Genomic DNA, 21994 nt, shown 5'->3' with positions numbered 1-21994 from the left:
AGCCAAATAATATACCTTGGGTACAAAGTGATCATCACCATACTTTTTTTAATACATTGATTAATGCTAGATTTTTCCCTTAAAATAGAAAATGTCTCATAAAGTATTATTTCAGAGTCATAAATAAAATTTAACTAGTTTAGATGCTCTCTTATAATTTGTTAAGAAACTTATTTCTCCTTTTAAAAAAACATATAAGCTGAAATATATGAGATCTTTTAAAAGAAGTTTAGAAGTGACCATGGTGACATTTGTGTGTATCAACAGCTTCCTTTCAAACTGTGCTACAAACCACATTGTGCCAAACTTACATCTCTTTCAAAATATAAAAGAATCAGGTTAAATGTGACTTTTTAAATCAACAGACTGGGAAAAAAAAACTTGCAACAAATAAAACAAAGTTTTAATATATTTATTATGTAAACAAGTTACACATAAGAAGAAAATACTAAGAATACAATAGACAACAAAAATGACACTTTACAGGAAATAATATGTCAATAAACAAATATAAATGTTTTATCTCACTAATAAAAAAAAAAACACATTAAAAGAACAGTGGAGGCCAGGCAAGGTGGCTCACGCCTGTAATCCCAGCACTTTGGGAGGCTGAGGCAGGTGGACCACGAGGTCAGGAGTTCAAGACCAGCCTGGCCAACATGGTGAAAACTGTCTCTACTAAAAATAGCTGGGTGTGGTGGCAGGTGCCTGTAATCCCAGCTACTAGGAGGCTGAGGCAGGAGAAGCATTTGAAAATGGGAGATGAAGGATGCAGTGAGCTGAGACTGTGCTATTGTATTCCAGCCCGGATGACAGGGTGAGACTACATCTCAAAAAAAATAATAATAATAATAATGGAATACCATTCACCCATCTTATCACTGATTTTTAAAAAATAAGAATGCCCAAGGCTGACAATCAGTGTGGTGACAGGGTAAACTAATATAATATTTTTGAAAAATAATGTATTAAATATTCATACCTTTTAGTCCACTAATTCCAGTGCTCAGTTTTTACCCAATGGGAATTTTAAAAGACTGTAGGTACAAGGTATTCATTGACAGGTTACAGAATTTAAAAAGGCTGTAGGTACAAGATATTCATTGATGTGTTATTTATAATACTCAAAAAATGAAAACAACCTAAATGTCCCAAAGCACATGATTAAGTACATTAACATACAGTAATTGTGTTGGATATTATGCTGCATTTTAAATGATGTTTAGGTTGATGGATAATAATATGGGGAAATATTGTATAATGCTAAGTGAAAAGAACAAGATGCAAAATTATATACATTGTAAACCTACTGCTCTATGTAGAAACTCTATATGTACAGGAAAAAGACATGAAGATTTTAAAAATATCCAGTATTTTCCCATTTCATTTAATAACCATTTTGATATTTTCAATGTCAAGTTATTACTCAAAGCACTTTCATGTGTTGCCTTGCCACATTTCTCTTTAAAACACACACACACACACACACACACACACACACACACACATTGTGCTTTGAAAGACTTATAAAATATTCTTATGCCTAACAAAAAACTATCCCAAATGAGAGCATTCGTTTCATTTTCGTTATAAGTGCAGGGAATCTTGTACATATGTGACTACGCAGTCAAAATATGTAGCAGTCCCAGTCAGGGCTCTCTCAGCATCCACACTCGTTCTGCCTCTAGCTCCTTTCGGAAATCACGGCTGCTTCCAGCACCTGTGAATATATTGCACTTATAAACTATTGGCAGCAGAGGGAATGTTATTAAATGTTTGTAATATCTAGGGAACAACCAAAACCAGTTTGTTTTTCTCTTAAATTATAGCATCAAAAAAGAGCCATTTATTCAAATACGTGTGTTCTGTTTCTAACAGAGAGCAAATTCTTAAGAGGGCAGAGATATGGTTTATTTTTATGATATATACATTACCTAGTTTACTGTTGGATTCTATAAACAATACCCTTTGCCATATCAACCCTAGAGCAAGGGGAACTGACATTCCATTCTTTCAGAGAGAAATGCTGTATTTCTCTCTTCCTCTCCCTCCATTCCTCTTTGCAAACGTGGTCACTCCCATCTCCACCATTAAGAGTCTAAAATCCTAGCCAAGTACTAACTGGGGTGGTGCGATTCAGAGAGAGAAGAAAGAGCGAGAGAGTGAGAGAGTGAGAGAGCGAGAGAGCGAGAGAGAGCGAGAGAGCGAGAGCGAGAGAGGGAGAAACTTCAAGAGGTTGCACTTACACTTCGGCAGTTTTTCCAGAAACGAGGGAGGCATTAGTTCTTACTTTTGTGATGTCGAGTTGTAGACTGAAATGCATCAAAGCTCCTCTTCTTCTTTTTCTTGACGTGAGAGATGTGAAATATGCTGTAGAATATATATTCAGCGTGGTCCTTTGTTCTAGGTGTGAGCTTTTCTTTTTCTAAAGTTTTTCGGTCTCGCTCAAGGAAAGGAAAGCAATATTTTGAGATTTTTTTAAAGGCACCTTCCAAAGCATTTTGAAAAAAATACTTTCACAGCTCAATACTGATTATTACAGTAAGAATCGAGTCCAATTTTTTCCCAATATGGCTGTATACATTTCAGGCCCCCAAATTTGTGCTTTCATAGTCATCGTTAATCAAATAGGCAGAAACACTGTATTTAGGGAACCTGTGTTTTGTGGGCTAGCAGTGCATTCTGATTAATAAAGATCATGTTCATTTTGAAGTTATCGCTGTTATTCGTGTGTCTTAGAGTGGCGGGCTTCTGTCAGGGGTGGAGTTGGCTCCGGAGTGCCTGCAGCGCGGTGGGAAGCAGGTCTGAACGTCCCGGTTGTCAACCAGTTTTGAGGGGGTGCCCACACTTTCTCCCAAGAGGCTCGATGCACCGCCGTGCGCGTATGGAAAGAGTGAACCAGACTGTGACAGAAACAGAGAATATATGTGATTGACAGGCAGTAAGAGGGCACCAGACTCTGTCCCCAGTTCACCAGGGCTCTGGGATTTGCACGAGTTTACTACCACCATTAACAGCTACTTACGGAAGGTTGTTTACCGCCAGAGCGCCACAAGCCGACTGCGAAGCCACTTTAGGACCCCAGCCACGCCCCCTCGCCCCTCTCACCCCTCCCTCCCGCCAAACTAATGAATTCGGGGCTGCCTACTTGCCGGACCCTCCCATTGGCTTCTATCCCAACCAATCAGAGCCTTGCAACAGTTTCACCTGGCTCCGGCTTCCCAAATAAACAAACAAACCGTCCCGCGGAGTTGGCAGCTCTGCACCCCGGCGCCGCCAAATATGCTTGCGTTCCTCCCCCTCCCACCACCTCGCTTCTTCCAGCCTATGGAGCCCCGACTGTGGCGCCCTCTCCTGGCCCATACAGCCGGCCGCTTTCTCCTCCACCCCTCCAGGCCTTCTCCCGCCCCCTCATGCCTTCCTGGACTCCTGGTTAGAATCCGCTTGGCCAGAGAGCCCCGCCTCCTCCTTCCGGTCCTCCCTTGGCCCACAGGCCTGGAGATTCACCGGGAGGGTGTTGGCACAGCTGGAGGTGGCTCCGCCTCCCGGGCCCGCCGCCTCCTCCCTTGCACACCTCTACTGGTGGCCGCTCGCACCCCTCCATTGCGCGGGTAGCAGGATCCGCAGCGGCCGCCGCGTGAGGCGTAGTCACGTGTTGTTTTGCCGGTGGCCGCGCGCTCAGAGTGGAGTGGGCGGGGGCGCGGGCCGAAGCAGGAGGGGGCTGGAGCGGGCAGACGGGGGTAAACGGCCTCTTCCCCCAGCCCTCCCTCTCCCGAATTTCCCCTCCTCCTCGCTCACCTTAAAACCGTCGTGCATCACCATGGCGAGTTGCTCCTTCACTCGCGACCAAGGGACAAGAAGACTGAGAGGTGCAGCAGCGGCAGCAGCGGCAGCGCTAGCAGCGGTGACTACCACCCCGCTTCTTTCCTCGCGAACCCCGACCGCACTCATTGGGACCGGGTCGTCTTGTCCGGGAGCCATGTGGCCTTCCACGGCCACTGGCTCCCGGTCAGACTCCGAGTCCGAGGAGGAGGACCTCCCCGTCGGGGAGGAAGTCTGCAAACGCGGCTACCTGCGGAAACAGAAGCATGGGCACAGGCGCTACTTCGTGCTCAAACTCGAGACTGCTGATGCCCCAGCTCGGCTGGAATACTACGAAAATGCCAGGAAGTTCCGGCACAGTGTCCGAGCCGCAGCGGCTGCAGCTGCCGCGGCCGCCTCTGGCGCCGCGATCCCCGCGCTCATTCCACCGAGGCGGGTGATTACCCTATACCAGTGCTTTTCCGTGAGCCAGCGAGCAGATGCAAGGTACCCACACCTCATTGCCCTTTTCACCCAGGACGAGTACTTCGCTATGGTGGCGGAGAACGAGTCGGAGCAGGAAAGCTGGTACTTGCTGCTCAGCCGCCTCATCCTCGAGAGCAAGCGCCGCCGCTGCGGCACGCTCGGCGCGCAGCCGGACGGAGAGCCGGGCGCGCTGGCGGCGGCAGCGGCGGCGGAGCCACCCTTCTATAAAGATGTGTGGCAGGTAATAGTCAAACCCAGGGGGCTGGGGCACAGAAAAGAGCTGAGCGGCGTGTTCCGGCTGTGTCTAACCGACGAGGAGGTCGTGTTTGTGAGGCTGAACACCGAAGTGGCTAGCGTGGTTGTGCAGCTCCTGAGCATCCGTCGCTGTGGACACTCAGAGCAGTATTTCTTCTTGGAAGTAGGCAGGTCCACCGTCATCGGTCCAGGAGAGCTCTGGATGCAGGTCGATGACTGTGTGGTTGCCCAAAACATGCACGAGCTGTTTTTGGCGAAGATGAGAGCCCTATGTGCAGACGAATATAGAGCCCGCTGCCGCAGCTACAGCATCAGCATCGGCGCCCACCTGTTAACCCTGCTGTCCGCTAGGAGGCACCTGGGCTTGCTGCCTATCGAGCCGGGAGGCTGGCTCAGAAGGTCCCGCTTCGAGCAGTTTTACCACCTCAGGGCCATCGGCGACGGGGAAGACGAGATGCTTTTCACCAGGCGCTTCATAGCACCCAGCGAGCCTGTGCCCGACTCCAGTCGAGAAAGACTGCACTTACCCAGAGGGTACAGGTCAAGGAGAGCGATTTCAATGCCAGCCAGCTTTTTTCGCCGCTTAGAACCCAGCCCAGCACGTCCCCCACACCCTGCAAAAGCCCCGAACAATGGAGCTTGCCCGTTTTCTGAAGTGTCTGGATCTGGTTCTGGCAACTCTGGGGAGGAACGCAAGCCCCAGAGCAAAGAAGATCAGGAAGGAAGTGGAGGCGACTACATGCCCATGAACAATTGGGGATCAGGAAATGGCCGGGGCTCAGGAGGTGGCCAGGGCTCGAGTGGCCAAGGCTCCAGTAGCCATAGCTCAGGAGGAAACCAGTGCTCAGGTGAGGGACAGGGATCCCGAGGTGGCCAGGGTTCTAGTGGTGGCCAGGGCTCAAGTGGCCAGGGCTCAGGAGGTAACCAGTGCTCTGGAGATGGCCAGGGCACCTCAGGTGGGAACGGTTCAGGTGGTGGCCAGAGACCTGGAGGTGGGCATGGTTCAGGTGGTGGCCAGGGACCTGGAGATGGTTATGGCGCAGGTGGTGGCAAGAACTCTGGAGGGGGCAAAGGCGCAGGAAGTGGGAAAGGATCTGATGGTGATGATGAACGTGGAAAATCTCTGAAGAAAAGATCCTATTTTGGCAAATTAACTCAAAGCAAGCAAGTGCCACCACCTCCACCACCTCCTCCTCCCCCCCCACCAGCCGGGGCAACTGGTGGAAAAGGGAAGTCTGGGGGAAGATTCCGACTTTATTTTTGTGCTGACAGAGGAGCCACAAAAGAACGCAAAGAAGTTAAAGATGCAGAGATCCCAGAAGGTGCAGCTCGTGGCCGCCACAGAGCCAGAGCTTTTGATGAAGATGAGGATGACCCATACGTGCCAATGAGGCCAGGGGTAGCTGCCCCTCTTGTCAGCTCCAGTGATTATATGCCAATGGCTCCTCAAAATATCTCTGCTTCAAAAAAGCGCCACTCTCGATCCCCTTTTGAAGATTCAAGAGGGTACATGATGATGTTTCCCAGAGTGAGCCCACCACCTGCTCCAAGTCCTGCACCTGATCCTAATAAAGGGGACGACTCAAAGGACAATGACGGTGAGGGTGACTACATGTTCATGGCTCCTGGAGCCGGTGCAATTCCAAAAAACCCCAGAAATCCTCAGGGTGGCTCTTCCTCCAAAAGTTGGAGCTCCTATTTCTCTCTACCAAACCCTTTTCGGAGCTCACCTTTGGGACAGAGTGACCACAGTGAGTATGTACCAATGTTACCTGGAAAGTTCCTGGGGAGGGGCCTAGACAAAGAAATCTCCTATAACTGGGGCCCCAAAGATGTAACTTCAAAGCCTTCAGGTGAGAGACCATTCTCAAAGCCTAGAAATGGGGGATCACTTTCAAAGCCTTCAGATGATGGGCCCCCAAAGGATAAGGCTCTGAGACCTAACAGACTTTCCTTTATTACACAAGAATATGAGATCAAGCCAAAACAACAAGAGCCCACACATGAGCAGAGAGAAGCTGACAGCTCTAGTGACTATGTCAACATTGACTTCACTAGAAGAGAGAGCAATACACCAGCTCCCTCTACTCAAGGACTATCAGATTCGTGGGGTATAATTGCTGACCCCAGACAGTCAGCCTCTCCTAATTATGTGAATGTTGAGTTTGGAGTGCCATTTCCAAATCCAGCAAATGACTTATCAGATCTTTTAAGAGCTATACCACGTGCCAACCCCCTATCGCTGGACGGTGCTAGGTGGCCACTTCCTCCTCTTCCCCTTAGTGCTACAGGTAGCAATGCTAATGAGGAAGAGGGTGACTACATTGAAGTAATTTTCAACTCAGCAGTGACACCAGCCTTGCCTTTTGCTGACAGTGCCATTCGCTATGATGCTGAAACAGGTCGAATCTATGTGGTCGACCCGTTTTCTGAGTGCTGTATGGATATATCTCTCTCCCCCAGCCGATGTTCAGAACCACCACCTGTAGCTAGGCTGCTGCAGGAGGAAGGGCAGGAGGGAAGACGCCCACAAAACCGTTCTCAAAGTTTCTTTGCAGCAGCCAGAGCCGCTGTCTCGGCTTTTCCAACAGACAGCCTCGAGAGAGACCTTTCCCCATCCTATGTCCCGGCTGTTGCTTCAGCGGCAGCACCGACTTTAGCTGTCCGCCAAGTTGTAGTTGCGGCCTCCACGCTCGCCGCGGCCCCGGGCATCGGCGCAGCAGCTGCCGCTGCTGGATTTGATTCCGCCTCTGTCCGCTGGTTTCAACCTGTTGCAAATGCAGCTGGTGCCGAAGCTGTAAGGGGGGCCCAAAACAATGCCGGTGGCTCGAACGCTGGAGCCCACAACCCATCTGCAAACCTTCCCAGAGGTGAGAACCGGGCTGGCGGGGCTGCAGCTGCAGCTGCCGCTCCCGAACCCCCACCTCGCAGTCGCCGGGTGCCGAGACCCCCGGAGACAGACGATTCTGACCATGATGACGACACTTACGTGAGAATGGATTTTGCCAGACCTGACAACCAGTTCAACTCTCCCAAAAGAGGTCGGTAATTTTATAATTAACTTCCCTGAAGTGAATGGTTGTTGTTTAATGAATCGATGCGCTACAGTCTACAGTGTTAGGGATACTATTTCATTAATTGGTGCTATTCGACATGGAGGATAGAATTCAGTTTTAATTATTCACACAATGCCTTTTTGATCTTTGCAAACATTTAAATTTTTATCTAATCAATTTCTTTATCCGGACAGAACTTATTAACCTTTAAACATCATTTCTACTTTTTAGGAGTAGCTACACCGCAGACATACAGCATAAGGATACTTTTAAACAGCCTTCCTCATCATTTAAAGATAATGTAAAGCAGGATATCATAAATTGGGTTCCACCAACTAATTTTCAAATCAACAACTCAAAGCTGCTTTTCTGCAAATGCCCATATTTAAGTGTAGGGATTTAATAAGAGCACAGATTATTAAGCAGGAACAATCAACTATTTATGTTCGGGGAGCATAATTTTCTTCTTTGAAAGTTACTTTTTAAAGAGCAGTCATTGTTATGCTAGTTTGCTGTAGTTTACCAAGAAAGTTAAATCTCAGTTGTTAACGTGAATGTCTGAGAGGAACAAAACATAAATAATTCAAAACAGCACGTGATTAAAAGAAGACAGTATTTGGCTCTGGGATGTGTTTGTGTGTTGATTTTCTTTTTGTTTTTACACAGGATAAATTCCAGAAACCTTGAGTGTACCTTTTCTCTGTCACTAGTAATGACAGGCAAGTCACATTTGCTGTGCCTCGTTTTCTTCTTTTGACCCCCCACCCTCCCAGAAGAGGGTGTGGTGACAACTTGATAATGGATATGAATATTATTTAAAAGGCTTAAAAAGCAGTTAAAACATTTAATTCATATATCTTATGGGAAATCAAGGAAAGCAAGATAAGTCTGGAGGAAGACCTGACTCCAGGGGCAGCTTACCCTGGAATGGTGGAAGTTTTTAAAGGGCTACTTTTCCAAAGGAAGAAGTCAGGAAGAGCAGAAAGTGTCAGACTTGGAAACAAGACTTAGCGTAATTCTACTGTGTACAACATTGTGCAATGTTGTCATCAGTGTGTCTTGAAACATTTTCAATAGATGATTGCAGAAGATGATGTCTCCGTAGTCTCAACTGCTTTCCCTCTTTAGTAGAATATGTTTTTTTCCCAGTGAAGGAAGGGATGGACCCCAGCAGTTTTCATTCCAGTAGTCAGTTTAGTGAAGATTTTTGCTTTGCTTGCTTTGTGGAATGCTTTTGTGATTGGATCTCTGCCCACTGTGCTTGATCAGGCAGAACAAGTTGGGGACTGATCACAACAGTCACCTAACAAGCTCCCTATTTAGTGCAGGTGTAGCCCCCCCACCTCCCCTTTCTCTCCCTGCTATAGAAAACTTGCCATACAAAAACTCACATTTGCTGCACGGACACACTAAAGAGTGATCATTAAAACAACAAAAGGATGCTTTGGCTTGCCAAAGGATTCAATTCAGACCTCTTTTAAACTGTGAGTCCCCTTCCCAACACACACACACACACACACACACACACACACACGATCACCACTGCTACCATAATCATACATTTAAAATATATAATTTCATTTCCGAGACTTTAATCCACAATAAGCTTTTCAAGAATAGAGCTATAAAATTCTGTAGAATATACGTGAAAATTGATCTCAAGCTATTGTTTGAGCCTAACTGTTGAAGACACCATTTATAATTTTGATGTAGCCGATACATAGCTGCCTGTGTCCCTGTAGTACAAAAGGACCAGTTTTCATAGAGGTTTATCTATACTTTCAAATACCCTGATCTTTCTGAAAGTGAAGATGTAAAATAGTGAAATCTTATTGTTTCTTAAATAAATTCTGGCTTCCCAAGGATTATCTAGATGCAATGATCATTATTTTAGCATAAATTACCGATTTATGACTTTGTAGCTATTTTGGAGATTTAACATTCTGTAAATGCATTGTTTATTGAGGAAATTGCTAGCTTTATTGAGAGACTACAGCAAGGAAGCTGTATCTCACAGGGAGTCAGGCGCTTAGGTTGAAATAAAATCAACGTGGAAGCACTTTGAAATGTTAAAGTACTTCACATATGTAAGATAGTTTTAGTGAAGTGAAATTTCAACAGTTTAAACTGATTTAGTTTCTTGCAAAATAATTGGTCTTGAAAGTGATTCCTGCACATAATTTGCTGAAATACAAGAAAGGAATGGTGGGGGTTGGGGGGAGGCGGCGGTGGTGGTGGTGGTGGTGAAACAGCCCATTTTAGGAAATGACTTTGGTTGGCATTTCAATGTAAAATGTATGGTAGAATGTTGTCTGGGAAGTGTTAAGAACAAGCTGAATGATTCTGATCCTTTTTTTAAATTATAAAGCTGCAGAATAATTTTCACCCATTTCTTATCTCTCCTTATCTTCCTATCTAACATTAAAACAAAAGAAATCATATTAGGAGACAAAAATATAACCCTTTGACAGAGGAAAAAATACCATCTTTAGTAGAAGTCATGTATTTCAAAAAGCCATTTTAATTGATAGGAAGTGCTTAGAACAGTGCCTGGCACATAGTAAGTGCTATACATGAATTATTTTACAGCTATTACCATTGTTATTGTTGCTACTGTTATTATTATATTTAGAAACACAAACCTAAATTAAAAGTCTCCACCCAAAATTCTCACTTTTCTGTTAGTCTTTACTTGCATTTAAAATACTTTACATTGTTGTTTATAGATTACTATTTAAGTGAAGTGAGATTATAAATCTGTGAGACAGCTTTTCTCATGTAACACAGAATTAATATATGATCTCATTTACCTACAGTCACATTGCAAATAAGTAAGTACTTTAAGGGAATTTCCTCAAGTTGATTAGAAAGAAAGACATAGAAGTATAACCTTAAACATGACTTTATTAATAAATGAAATAATGATAATCATTTATTGAAGATGAAGTCTTCACATTTTAAACACACAGGTTCACAGGATCAGCTTGACTGTTAACATATGTATGACTATTTGTTTCTTTTTCTACCTTACCTGATGTAGAATTCATAGTTCAAAATGACTTGAGGTGAAAAATTTCCTGTTTTTTATTCATGAGATAAGAGGATATAAAAAGGCAGCTTTAGGAGGGGTGAGAGAATCAGTCAGCTAAATTAGTAATATTATGATAGCACTTGGTATTAAAAAGCAAAAAAAAATCTGTAGTAATTAATTTTTGCAGTGTTAGACACTTTTATCACCGTGAAGGAATCTTATGTTTCTTTTGAGTGTACTACTGCCAAACTTGTTGCTATTAGTTATAGGCACTAGGAGCACATTGTTTTTATTGTATTGAACTTATTTTTTATATTTTATTAGAATAAGATTTCCGTATAGCAGAAATTTCCCAGCTATCATTGATGGATTACTTATTTTAGGTGACATTCAATCCCTCAGAATTGGACAGTGTTTAGACTAATGAGGTATTTGACCTATAACAATTAAAGAGGACCTCACTTAATTAAAGTTAACTAAAGTTGTTCACAATCATTATTCATTTGCATTCATTGTATTTTAAAAGTGATGCTTTCAGGGTAAAAATTTCAAATACCAGCAATATACCTACTTTAAAGAAGGACTAGAAATTTAATTAAGCACCCCAGAATATCACACATGTATAAATATTCGAACAAGATCTCTTACTTTCTTTTCCTCTCCCTAATCCCCTGTTTTGGGAACAAACTCAGGCTTCTCAGAGTGACCAAAAAAATTTTCTGTGGGAGTAGATGTGGCTGACCAGTGTAGGGAGACCTAAGGAATAGTTTATGTGATTTAAAAGGGTCTATTGTTAAATTGTTAAAATGTTAACAAATTGTTGATTGAGGAAATGCTTTCCAGTTGCAGATTGCCTTATAGTTTGCAAAGCACATTCACATTCATTATTTTACTGACGTTCGGTAAGTATTGGAAATGAAGCCCATGTTGAGAATTTTCCTGTGATCAAAAAGGTAAGTGGCAGAGCTGAAAATCTAACTCATACATCTGATTTCAAGTCCAGTGCTCTACCCAACATGAAATCTCTCTTTAATCGGGTGTTTAGTCTGTTATTTTCCCATTGGTAACAGAGTATTACATGGGTAATGATTAGGAATAAATTACAAGTTTGCTTTCATTTGATAGTAGCAAATTTCGTTGTAAGTAATTCATTCAGAGCATTTTAACTACGGACTATCTGCCAGGACTTGTGTAATTTTATTACATTGAACTGTTTGCCCTGGTTCTTAGAATAAAAGAATTTGACCTGTGCTGGAATTGAATCTTTACATCTGATCTGGGGAGGAGTTGGTTAATCTTTATTACCCAAACACAAATAGTGTGTGTATCCATTCAGATCTCACAGAAACATTGAAAGGAAAGAAAGGAGCTGAGGGTACATTCAGTAAATTTCCATTAATGGTCATTTCTTTAACTGAAGTTAGATTTGTTTGATTTTCTGAATAACCCATAGACATTTTACAGTTATAGCAAAAAGTCTTTTCATTTAATTTCTTCCCTCATTATAAAATTTGATATTCTAACTAAAGCAGCACAGTAGGCAAAACAGGGTAAAGTAAGATAGGTAGAAGAATAAGCAGTGTAGCAATAGATGTTCTTCATTTGTGTACAAAGTAAACTTGCTTTTGGCAGTTAGGCAAGTAGATTTCAGAAGCCTTGAAAATCAAACTCTCTCCTTGGGACATAAAAATCCCTGTTTAAAATTAAGTTCATTTTGATTTAGCACCATTTTAAAGGCTTTAAGAGTATGTAAAAATAGCCCAGACATTTTATTGGCAGTATTGGAAAATAGCTTTTTAAAAATGCTTAATTAAAACCTACAGTATATTTTGTCTAAGAGGTGCTGTCAGACTCTTAGATAGTGAGGATCATTTACTAGAAAACGCTGCTTGGTCCTCAGTGAGAAATGAGAAATTTAAAACACTACTTTTTTAAATAATGAAATAAATACATCACAATGCACTGAGTTTTTGCCACAATCATTGGATTGCTGATTTTAAAGCTATTGATAAAATTGCCAAGAAAAGTGTGCTTGCCATATGAACTTAAAGTACATTCTCTTGCAATTCTGCATTGATTATTGGTAATGTAGCTACAGGTCTCACATTTCCATCTTATTTTGGAAAGGTAGGCTCAACACTTGAGGAATAGGAATGTTTAAAGATTTTTCTAGTGTAAATGTATATACTATTTTAGGTTTGCATTTTTTTAGAGGGTACCTTTCAACTTCTGGCTGAGGAATTACTTCCTTTTAGAATGGAAAACATGTACTTAAATACTTATTAAGTAAAATGAAAAAGTTATTGCTATTTTCCCTTAGATTCCTGATACTTCTTTCTTACTGGTTAGGGTTTCACTGGTTGTGTTCTGTGAGTCTTACCCTCATATGCCCTTTGTCAAACCTGTGCCCTTAAATTCAGGCAAACATTCCCTTTTCTGGTCTCTTTCTGGCTGAAAAGGAGAGGGCCACTGTGGGAGTCCTGCAGGGCCCACAGAGGACTTATTTCACCAGATGTTGATCACTCCCAGAACACGAGCTTAGCTTGCAGAAGCAACTTTCCTCATACGGATCCAAAGCTGTGCTGCCTGCCCTACTCTCACTTGGTGCAGAAGCAGCTGGGCTGGTGTTTAAAGCTATTTTTATGCTTGGGTGGATCACAATATGTATGATGCTAGCCAGACCTTCTGGATTAACCAAATTTCCAATTCTCTATAAATTGTAGTCACTTTAGCTAGTTTTGACAATTCATGTAATTTTTCTCTCTACAATTAATAATTTCCTACTTATAGACTTGAAACTTAGAATAGCAGGGAAGTTTCTATCTCAAAACTCATTTTGAAAATGGCTCACATGTGTACCCATGGTGCCCTTGAAAGGCTGACCAGCAAATGTGATTTTCACTCTTGTTTTTTAAAGTGTTGTGCCTCCAATCTTGAAAGTGTACCAACCTTGTCCTTACACTCAGAGTCCTGTGCCCCCAGCCCACCCCCGTGATGAAGTCCTTATTATGGCTGCAGCTCTTATCATAGTTTCCCTTCTACTGTCACCCTGTCTCCGACTATTCCAGCTGCTTGAGTTTTGGGGACACAATTCCTATTGCCATGGCTGGAAGACATATATTCCTAGAGTCTCAAATTGAAATTGCACATACATCTTCCCTCAGAAATGATGACTGGGTATAGTCAAAATAATTCTCTGTTAGCTCAGGAGCTGCATAGGTTAACTCTAAGCATATCTAGACAAAGATATGAACCTATCCACCATTTATTTATGACATTGTTTCTATAAGATAATTTATCCTGAGTTTCAACTAAACAATGACCTTGGAGTATGTCTATTTTGTAAACAGGAAACTGCCTATATTAGAATTATATTAACTTGCATTCTTTAAGTTGGCAGTAACTAGGCAGCAGAGTGAAGTGGCCCATGTGTGTGTTGGGAGGTAGTGGAGAAGTTGGCCTAGCATGAAAATCCTGTAGCCGATCTCCATAGAGTTTGCATCCAGATACTCCAGACTGGAATGCACATGCCTAAGTGGTCCAGGGCCTGCTAACAAAGGGCAGGTGTAAAACAATTGGGCTGACCTTTGAGGAGATGGAGGTTTACAGGTGTCACACATTTCCCTTACGGATTCTTTTGAGTATTCTGCCCCAAAACTATTGCCATTGTGGGAACAACAGTATTTTATCATCTGATCTATGAAGGGGGTAATAGTCTGGTATGTTGTAAAGACTCATAGCAATAATTGCTAGTTTTTAGCCTTGAGGAATAGCACTTAATTTTATCAAGTCCTAGAGAATCATCCTCCTCTACAATCACAGGGCACAGAAAAGTATGATGATCCATTCTTACTGAGAAAAAAAAAACCCTACATATACTCCAGAGACAATGCTAAGCTAAATAATGTAATTGCATTATTATACATTCATCTTTGGCATGTATGCATCAATTTATCTTTATTTGCTTCCTTTTTTTTTCTTTTTGCTTTACTTGGTTGCCCCTGCTTATGTGAGCTCCAGTTGACTGCAGGTATAGCATGTTGTCTAATGAATAGAGTGAGGAATTTGCAAAAAATCTTGAAAAACATTTTTGAGCTCTAGGAACACTGGAGTTGAAAAGATAACTAAGATAATAAGATTTCAGAAGGGGAAAAGAGAATGAGAGAATAACAACATGTTGCTATAGGTTCACCTTTCCGTGAGCAGAGGAAATATTGCTGTTTCAGACTTCAAACTGTAGTAGAGGCATGTTTACGATTCATATAAAGAGGTCTGAGATACCCTGGAGGAACTGCCTTTTTGGCTCGCCCTACAAATTTCCAGGGATATTGAAGTAATCTGTGCTTTATTAGCATAGTAAAGATTAACGTTCAGGTTTATATCATCATATAAATTAAAACAGAAAAGTTTACTTCCTTTGTTTTTGAGAACAAAAGTTCCCTGCCAGATTTTGGTAGGAGAAGGGTAGGAGTAGGGAAATATTTTGACAGATCAGAGTCCATTGAGGTTTTCTATCTTACAGAGAAAAATTGCTTGAAGAGTATACCACCCATTAAAAAGGGTGGAATTAACTTGTTGTTTAAAAGACCTTTGATTAATTGAAAAATAAGAATATAAAATAAGGTGCTTATAACCTGTCAGTATCAAATGGGAATAATACATCTCAAAGAAACCACATTATTACAAGCATCGCCATTTACCTTTCTAATAGTGAAATCACATAAAAATGAATGGGAGACAAATCTAAGGTATGACTCTAATATTCATTTTGCAGACTTTTCACAACTAAGTTTTAATCTCGAATTGCTTTCCTTTGCCACCCAGCAAGGTTCTGAGTTGCTTGCTTAGGCTGTTCTTTGGAATGTGCTCTGGGAATGTAAACTCATTTTAATATTGGCCTAAGTAAAACAGGATTATTAAGGCAAATCTGTGTCTCAAGTTCCCATAATGCATTTCAAAAGCACGTTAAATTATTTTGGATTATCCTGTTTTGGATACTGTTATTCCTTTTTACTAGCATAGTTAATCAAGAATTGACGAATATATTTGTGAAGTAAACATGAAAATACACAATTATTTGTCACTTTTTATTAATTTATCAAGCATTCACTTAATGCGGGTGTAGGTGTTATAGGAAAGCAACAACAATATGATTCAAATTTTAGTAGAGTCTCTGTCAGTTAAAAAAAGGAAAGAAGAAAGGAAAACAACTCCAATAACAACAAATGTTCCTAATCTTAGTATAATGCCAATAGGGTAGTTATATGGAGCTTAATTTGAAGGTTTTAGGAAAAATATATATGACATCCAGTGTATCATATAAGACAGCAAGAAGTTCCTTTTAAAGCACATGTAATGTGCTACATATAGATAGATGAAGATATTTTTGTATTCAAACCAAATAGTAAACTAAACTAGGCGAAATACCTTTCTAACCTTAAATATCTTTTAAAATGTAGCTGTTATCTGATAACATTCTGTAATACTGGTCTGGCCTAATTTTGCAGCAAGTAACAGTTACTAATATGCACTATCACAGTTAACTGTGGTTGTCACAGACTCCTTTCTTCCTGTGTACAACTAGATACATAAAATGTAAAATTTCCTAAACCCACTGTTGACAGGAAAGCTTAATATCTTTACTAATCTAGGGTATTTTTTTTTGAGACAGGGTTTTACTCTGTCACCCAGGCTAGAGTGCAGTGGCGCAACAGGGTTTTACCATGTTGCCCACATTGTCCTTGAACTCCTGGACTCAAGGGATCCACCTGCCTTGGCCTCCCAAAGTGCTGGGATTATAGGCATGATGGCTCATGCCTGGTGTTTTTTTAACCCTTTAATCTGTAGGAACAAACCTATACATTGAATCTTAATGAATAGACACAAGTAGTAAGAGGGGAATGTACTTTCCCCACTCAGTGCTTTATCCAGCTGCAAAATTGTTACATTTTTTAAAGCCCTTGAACCCAGGAGTTTGGGTGGGGCTGTAGTGAGCCATGATCATGCCACGGCACTTCAGCCTGGATAAGAAGTCAGGATAGTGAGATCTTATCTCTTAAAAAAATTGTAAAAACTTTCATGAGAACATTAATACTTAAAATGTGTATTTCCAGTTTAATACACGATCTTGTTCTTTAAGCCTACTCTGGAAGATGTTTACCATGGATTCTTTTAGGATGTCTCAAATAAAACAGAATACTTGGTACATTGAGGTGACCTGATCTTAAGGTAACACTGGCATCCCATAATCAATTTGCTGATCATTTATCCTTATCCCTTCTCTGGTTCAGCACTTTCTTTGTATCTGATCCACACCTCCTGCCACACTCCCCATTATGCACCCTCTCAAAAGCAGAAAGCCAAGAGAATAATGCTGGAACTTTTTTCTTTTATTAAACAGATGGGAATGTCAAGTCTCCTTGGCAGGTATGACTTTGTTCTATTAGAAGAAATTCAATGATTGAGTGTAGAGACCATCACCAAGGCTGTACTTAAATCCTATGACTTGTGCTACATAACCTGGTGAAGGCATAGTCAAACATGTAGAAGAAGAAGAAAAAAATCTGTTTCTCTGCACAATGCCTGGCTCACTTGTGGGCTCCACTGGAAGAAAGTAGAACAGTGCACACAAATGTAAAGATGCTGTCTACCAGAAATGTCAGAGTGGCAGCCTGGGGGCAAAAGGAATATCTGCCCTTATGTCCTTGCCCAGCCGATATTCCTCACAGGCAGCCAGAAGAGTTGATTAACCCTGTCAGTGCCCAGGCAGTCTCCTCTGTATAGCTCTCACAAACTTCTAGTTAGATTTTGTTTTGTGTTGTTTTGTTTTAAACCAGGGTGGGGGTGAAAGCTCTCCACATTAATTCTTCAAGTAACTTTTGTTTTATCATCTTTTTTCTAGAGTGATTATATTGCCACGAAAACACATTTTAGAAGAAAAGTGATGCTTATGGAATTTTATCTTCATCTACTCCAGATCTGCCTACAGGAAAGAAAATTCAGAGCCTTCTGAGTAGAAAGTAACCTAAATTTCTACAAGCCTACAAGTGGACTCTGGCAATGAATGATCCTATTCATGCAGATCATCCATCCTGCTGCTTATGGATCCAGTGATTTCTAATTAACAAATTTATACTGTGCTTTGGTTTTGTTTTCTGGTATTCTCCCCAGTCTTTACCTTTGAATGGAAACAGATACTATAGAAATGAACATCTTATAGCTCTTTCCCTCTTTTAAAAATGTTAATTACAATATGTATAAATGCGGTCAATGCCAATTTTAATGATGTAAAATATTTAGATTCAATTTTGAAGTTGTAAAACCTTTAGGGCGCATAAAGAAAAAACGCTCTCAATGGGAAGGTAGGTATGATCTGGAATCTTTTTTCTGAGTATTACACATACAAAACATTTCTTGATCAATGAATTAAATGTCAACTGAACTGACATCTTGATGGGACATTACCAATATTTTAAAGGCAGGACTAACTGGCAGATTACTTCAGGTTTTGCTCATTAGCAAAACTAACATTCTGCTCATGTTAAATATCAATGAAACTTATATCTTGATTGAGCATTTCCAACATTTTAAAGGCAGAACTGAGAAATGGCTTATCTATTTGTTCACATACAACACTATGATCTTCTGCCTGCAAATCAATTGAGTATTTTCAAACCTATTATTTTAAATTTATTGTGAAACCTACATTTACCTCCTAAAAGAAGCAAGGCTCTTCAAAAGTCTCTTCCCATGGCCCCTCTCTGCTTCTCCGGCCCTCTCCCTACTTTCAACCTCTATTCTTCTCCTTTTTCTGGCCCTCTCCCCAGTGCACACTCTCCCTTCTATGCCGAGGGCTACTATAAAGAAATCAGTTTCCCATATTCAATAAATTAGTGTTTATTTATCAATTAATAGTCTGATGAAAACTTAAGCCAAAAGGAACCTCTTACAAGGCTTTGTTTCCTTCTGGATATTGAGCCAATGTAAGATGTACCAAATTAAAAAAAAAAACAATCAGAGCAAGCTCTCCCCCCTGCCCCTAATTTTGCTTGCCTCTGATTGAAACTGAATTAAGATTTAGGAGCCTAGACCTTTGAGTACATGACACTAGCAAGGTGGTGACCACAGAGAATAGGTACAAAGGTCTTGAAGCTTGCTTAGAGCTTTGTTCCGTGGTGGCACACAAATCTTGGCTTGCTGTACCATCACTGGCAAACCTCATCATATCACAGATGAGTGTGAGTGAGTGTGTGTGAGCACTAGTGTGTGTGCATATTTGTGTGTATGCACACCTTTGTGTACCTGTGTACATGTGATTGTAGATGTACCTGTTGTGTGTAACTGTGTTAAAAAGAAACTTGCTTCGCATTTAATGTGCAACTTTGAAGTAGTGTAATATTTATGTGAAGTTTTTCACCACTTGGTTTTGACGTCTTTGAACGTGTACTTCTATCTTCAAGCAAGCTTATAGTACATGTTGCTAAACTAACTTCTCCAAACAGCTGAGTTGACTTCTATTTTTCCTTGCCTACCAACCAAAGGGATGGGGGCCTCTTCTTTCCTCTTGTAAATGATGCTGAGGAGAGGATGTGGCTACAGGATCAGGCACTGTTACAGTTACTAGTCACTGCTAGGAGATTAACTTCATCAGTTCCTTCAGACACTTCTTTTTTTTCAACCTAATCAGATAACGTGGTGTGGCTTTTGTTCATTGTGATAAAAATGCGCTCTTTAGGCAGCCTTTTTTCAAGCCTTCTGTCACCATTTTATTTTCAAGTAAGTTAAGTAATAATTGTTCAGAATTGTGGGAAAAAGGATTACTTGGGGGAAAATGCTGTATCACTTTATTTGCATATTAGGTTCAGTAGCTGCCAGCAGACAGGGTACAGAGGGTATATAGCACAGATGTAACAGTTGCTGAATAAATGAATGAGAAGCCTCATACATAACAGTACATATTACACACGTAGTAACAGGTACAAATAGTCACAAGTACTGCATACCAAGCAATCTTTTTCACATTATGTCTTAGTTTACAGACAATTTATTCAGTATTATACTGGAAGAATCTTTATGGAATATGTGTACCAACATATCACTTACCTTCCAGCTATCAGTTCATGCTGCTGTTAAGAAAAAACGATGATGGAATGATTTTTTTTTTTTTTTGTGACCTGTGCATTTAATTCGGTATCAGGTGTAATCACTTAGTTGTTAAAAAGTGAAACTTTACAGTTCCACCAGCTAATGACATTTGCTGTTTCTGCTTCACAGATCTGCTTTGAGTTGCTCTGGCTTTGTCTTCCTTTGTAAATACTCTGGTACTTTGTTTTCTTTGTAAACATCTCGTTTGCAGTTTTGGGAGACAACTTTGCAACTCTGTATAGTGTTTATATATATATGTATATCTATATATATCTGACTTGCCTTTCCATAGAGCTACTCGCAATAAATGTGTTCATGTAAGTTATTTCTGTGGAGATTAATTTTTTTCTTAATAGCATTGTCTCTACTCCATTATAAATATATTTTCCTGCTTTGTAGCAGGATTGACTGCATTTTTTAGAATGAAATAAATGGGGTATTTTAGGGTTTGGGTTAAAGGTACTTTGCCCAGAAACATGAGGCTTTTCAATAGAGTGAATAAAGTCAACTCTCGATCTTCAAATGTGGCGGTGATACTAGTGTAGAACAATTTATAAAATGCTTACCTAGATTTTCATGCAGACCATGGATAATGAGTGAATCCTATACTGAAGCAACTACTCAAGGAAGTTGAGGTGACCATTTACACTTTTTTCTGTCTCCTTCCCTTGCCACTTACTCTTGCCCTTTAAATGACTCTCTTTTCATTTTCTTTTTAACCACTAGGAAAGCAACTGTGAGTACATATAAAATACACTTATGACAGACAAGAAAGTATGCTTGCATTGATGGAATGTAGAAGGATAGATGGATTGAATATCAATAATTTATTAGTAAATTATAATGCCTGCCTTAATTGGAAACCAAAAGTTTAAAAGAACTGTAGAAAAATAATTGCCCCCACCCACCAATTCTTTCTTTACCAAATCACCCTTGCCACACAGCAGGCAGTAAGAATCGATAAGACTTAGAGACTGTACCTATGCAACAATCCTGCAAGATCCACACATGTACCCCAGAACTTAAAGTACAATTAAAAAAAAAGACTTAGAGACCAGTCCCTGTACAAAGAAGGCATCTGTGTGATCACATGGGCCACAGGATAAGAAAGCAAGCCACAGATGGTGTGCAAAATATATAAGCTACTTGGATTGTCTATATACAGACAATTAAGTTGATTGTACAGTTTGACTTCACTTGATGCACCTAGGGAGGATTTTGTAAAACAATATCTACATCACAATATCAAGGTGTAATTAGACCAACTTTATTATTATAAACTGTTAGAAACTGTCTACAACAGTGACCATTTTAGGATCATGTATATTTACACACCTATATATACATATGTATATATGTAAACTTTAATTCTCACTTCAAGGGGGCAATCTATATTTGTCAGGGCATAGTCCAAATATATTTTATTCATCCAAACAGTTCTTCAAAGACAAATAGGCACACCTGTGCTTCTCATTCCATCTGATCTTTGTATCCACCTTTGGGGGTTTACATTTTAATAGGACTTGAATTCATGGAACACTAGGCATATTCTGTGGCTGCTTAGACAAATCATCAGAACTTACTGGCAGGAAGGATGACATTCAAGAGTGCATAAGCAAAACTTCAGCTTCCCCACTATCCTAGACTCATATATAGTAACCATATGTTTGCTATAGAATGTGAAGGGGTACTGTTTCTTTAGAACATAAAACCTGTTCAGAAGACTTCTCAGGTAAAAGATGCTTAAGTATGTAGTAGTTAAGCACCTCCCATGACTAGAATAATATTACCAGGTGCTAAATGAGCCCAAAGGGCATCTTGGAAATTTACCAAAATACTTTTTCAAAATGTTTTGAAAACTTACATCTGTATAGTATGGAAAAAAAAGAAAAAAGAAAATAAAATAAATGTTTTGAAAACAAAGCAGACTAAAAGCACAACCTGGAAAACGTGAGCATGAGAATTTGGATGGGTAAGTCAGATCATGGCCCTTAACTTATAAAATGTGAAAAAGAAAAATTATGTAAAATTAATGCACAGAATGAGGTGGAACTGTATTCTGCTTTAGAAAAACCAATTCATTTCCCCCCCAAGATATGCATGTTAATGGATGCTGGTTTTCAGGCAGCTACCGTAAGTCCCAGTTTGCTGCTTAAATGTACTTCAGAGATAAGAAATGCAACTGAGCTGTACAAAATGAGACAACTTCCCTCCTGTCTCT

The 21994-nt window shown here is 40.7% G+C and overlaps 1 protein-coding gene and 1 long non-coding RNA gene across 3 annotated transcripts; one reads left to right on the top strand and one right to left on the bottom strand.

Moving 5' to 3' along the window:
- Positions 1–381: 381 nt before the first annotated feature.
- Positions 382–3062, bottom strand: LOC128930605 (uncharacterized). The gene is made up of 2 exons (XR_008478852.2): positions 2247–3062; positions 382–1720 (listed from the first exon to the last, which is right to left on the bottom strand). It is a non-coding gene; the product is annotated as an uncharacterized LOC128930605 (long non-coding RNA).
- A 540-nt stretch (positions 3063–3602) lies between these two features.
- Positions 3603–20098, top strand: IRS4 (insulin receptor substrate 4). 2 transcript variants are annotated; one of them, XM_078363571.1, is made up of 3 exons: positions 3603–7583; positions 17030–17055; positions 17531–20098. In XM_078363571.1, the coding sequence occupies exons 1-3, from the start codon at positions 3821–3823 to the stop codon at positions 17639–17641; spliced, it is 3900 nt and encodes a 1299-aa protein (XP_078219697.1). In that variant the 5' UTR covers positions 3603–3820; the 3' UTR covers positions 17642–20098. The 2 variants fall into 2 exon arrangements, with proteins under 2 accessions (XP_078219697.1, XP_003735844.4); XM_003735796.7 differs by lacking the exon at positions 17030–17055.
- The last annotated feature ends 1896 nt before the right edge of the window (positions 20099–21994 follow it).

Source organism: Callithrix jacchus, chromosome X, assembly GCF_049354715.1.
Source record: "Callithrix jacchus isolate 240 chromosome X, calJac240_pri, whole genome shotgun sequence".
Taxonomy (NCBI): Eukaryota; Metazoa; Chordata; class Mammalia; order Primates; family Cebidae; genus Callithrix; species Callithrix jacchus.
This window is presented reverse-complemented; position numbering and strand designations above follow the sequence as displayed.

What these genes read in the sequence shown, in the direction of transcription:
- IRS4 (XM_078363571.1), top strand. Translation starts at nt 3,821, where the DNA reads ATGGCGAGTTGCTCCTTCACTCGCGACCAAGGGACAAGAAGACTGAGA. An exon ending in GTTCAACTCTCCCAAAAGAG is followed by an intron (nt 7,584 to 17,029) that starts GTCGGTAATTTT and finishes TTTATTAAACAG; the next exon opens with ATGGGAATGTCAAGTCTCCT. An exon ending in ATGTCAAGTCTCCTTGGCAG is followed by an intron (nt 17,056 to 17,530) that starts GTATGACTTTGT and finishes TCTTTTTTCTAG; the next exon opens with AGTGATTATATTGCCACGAA.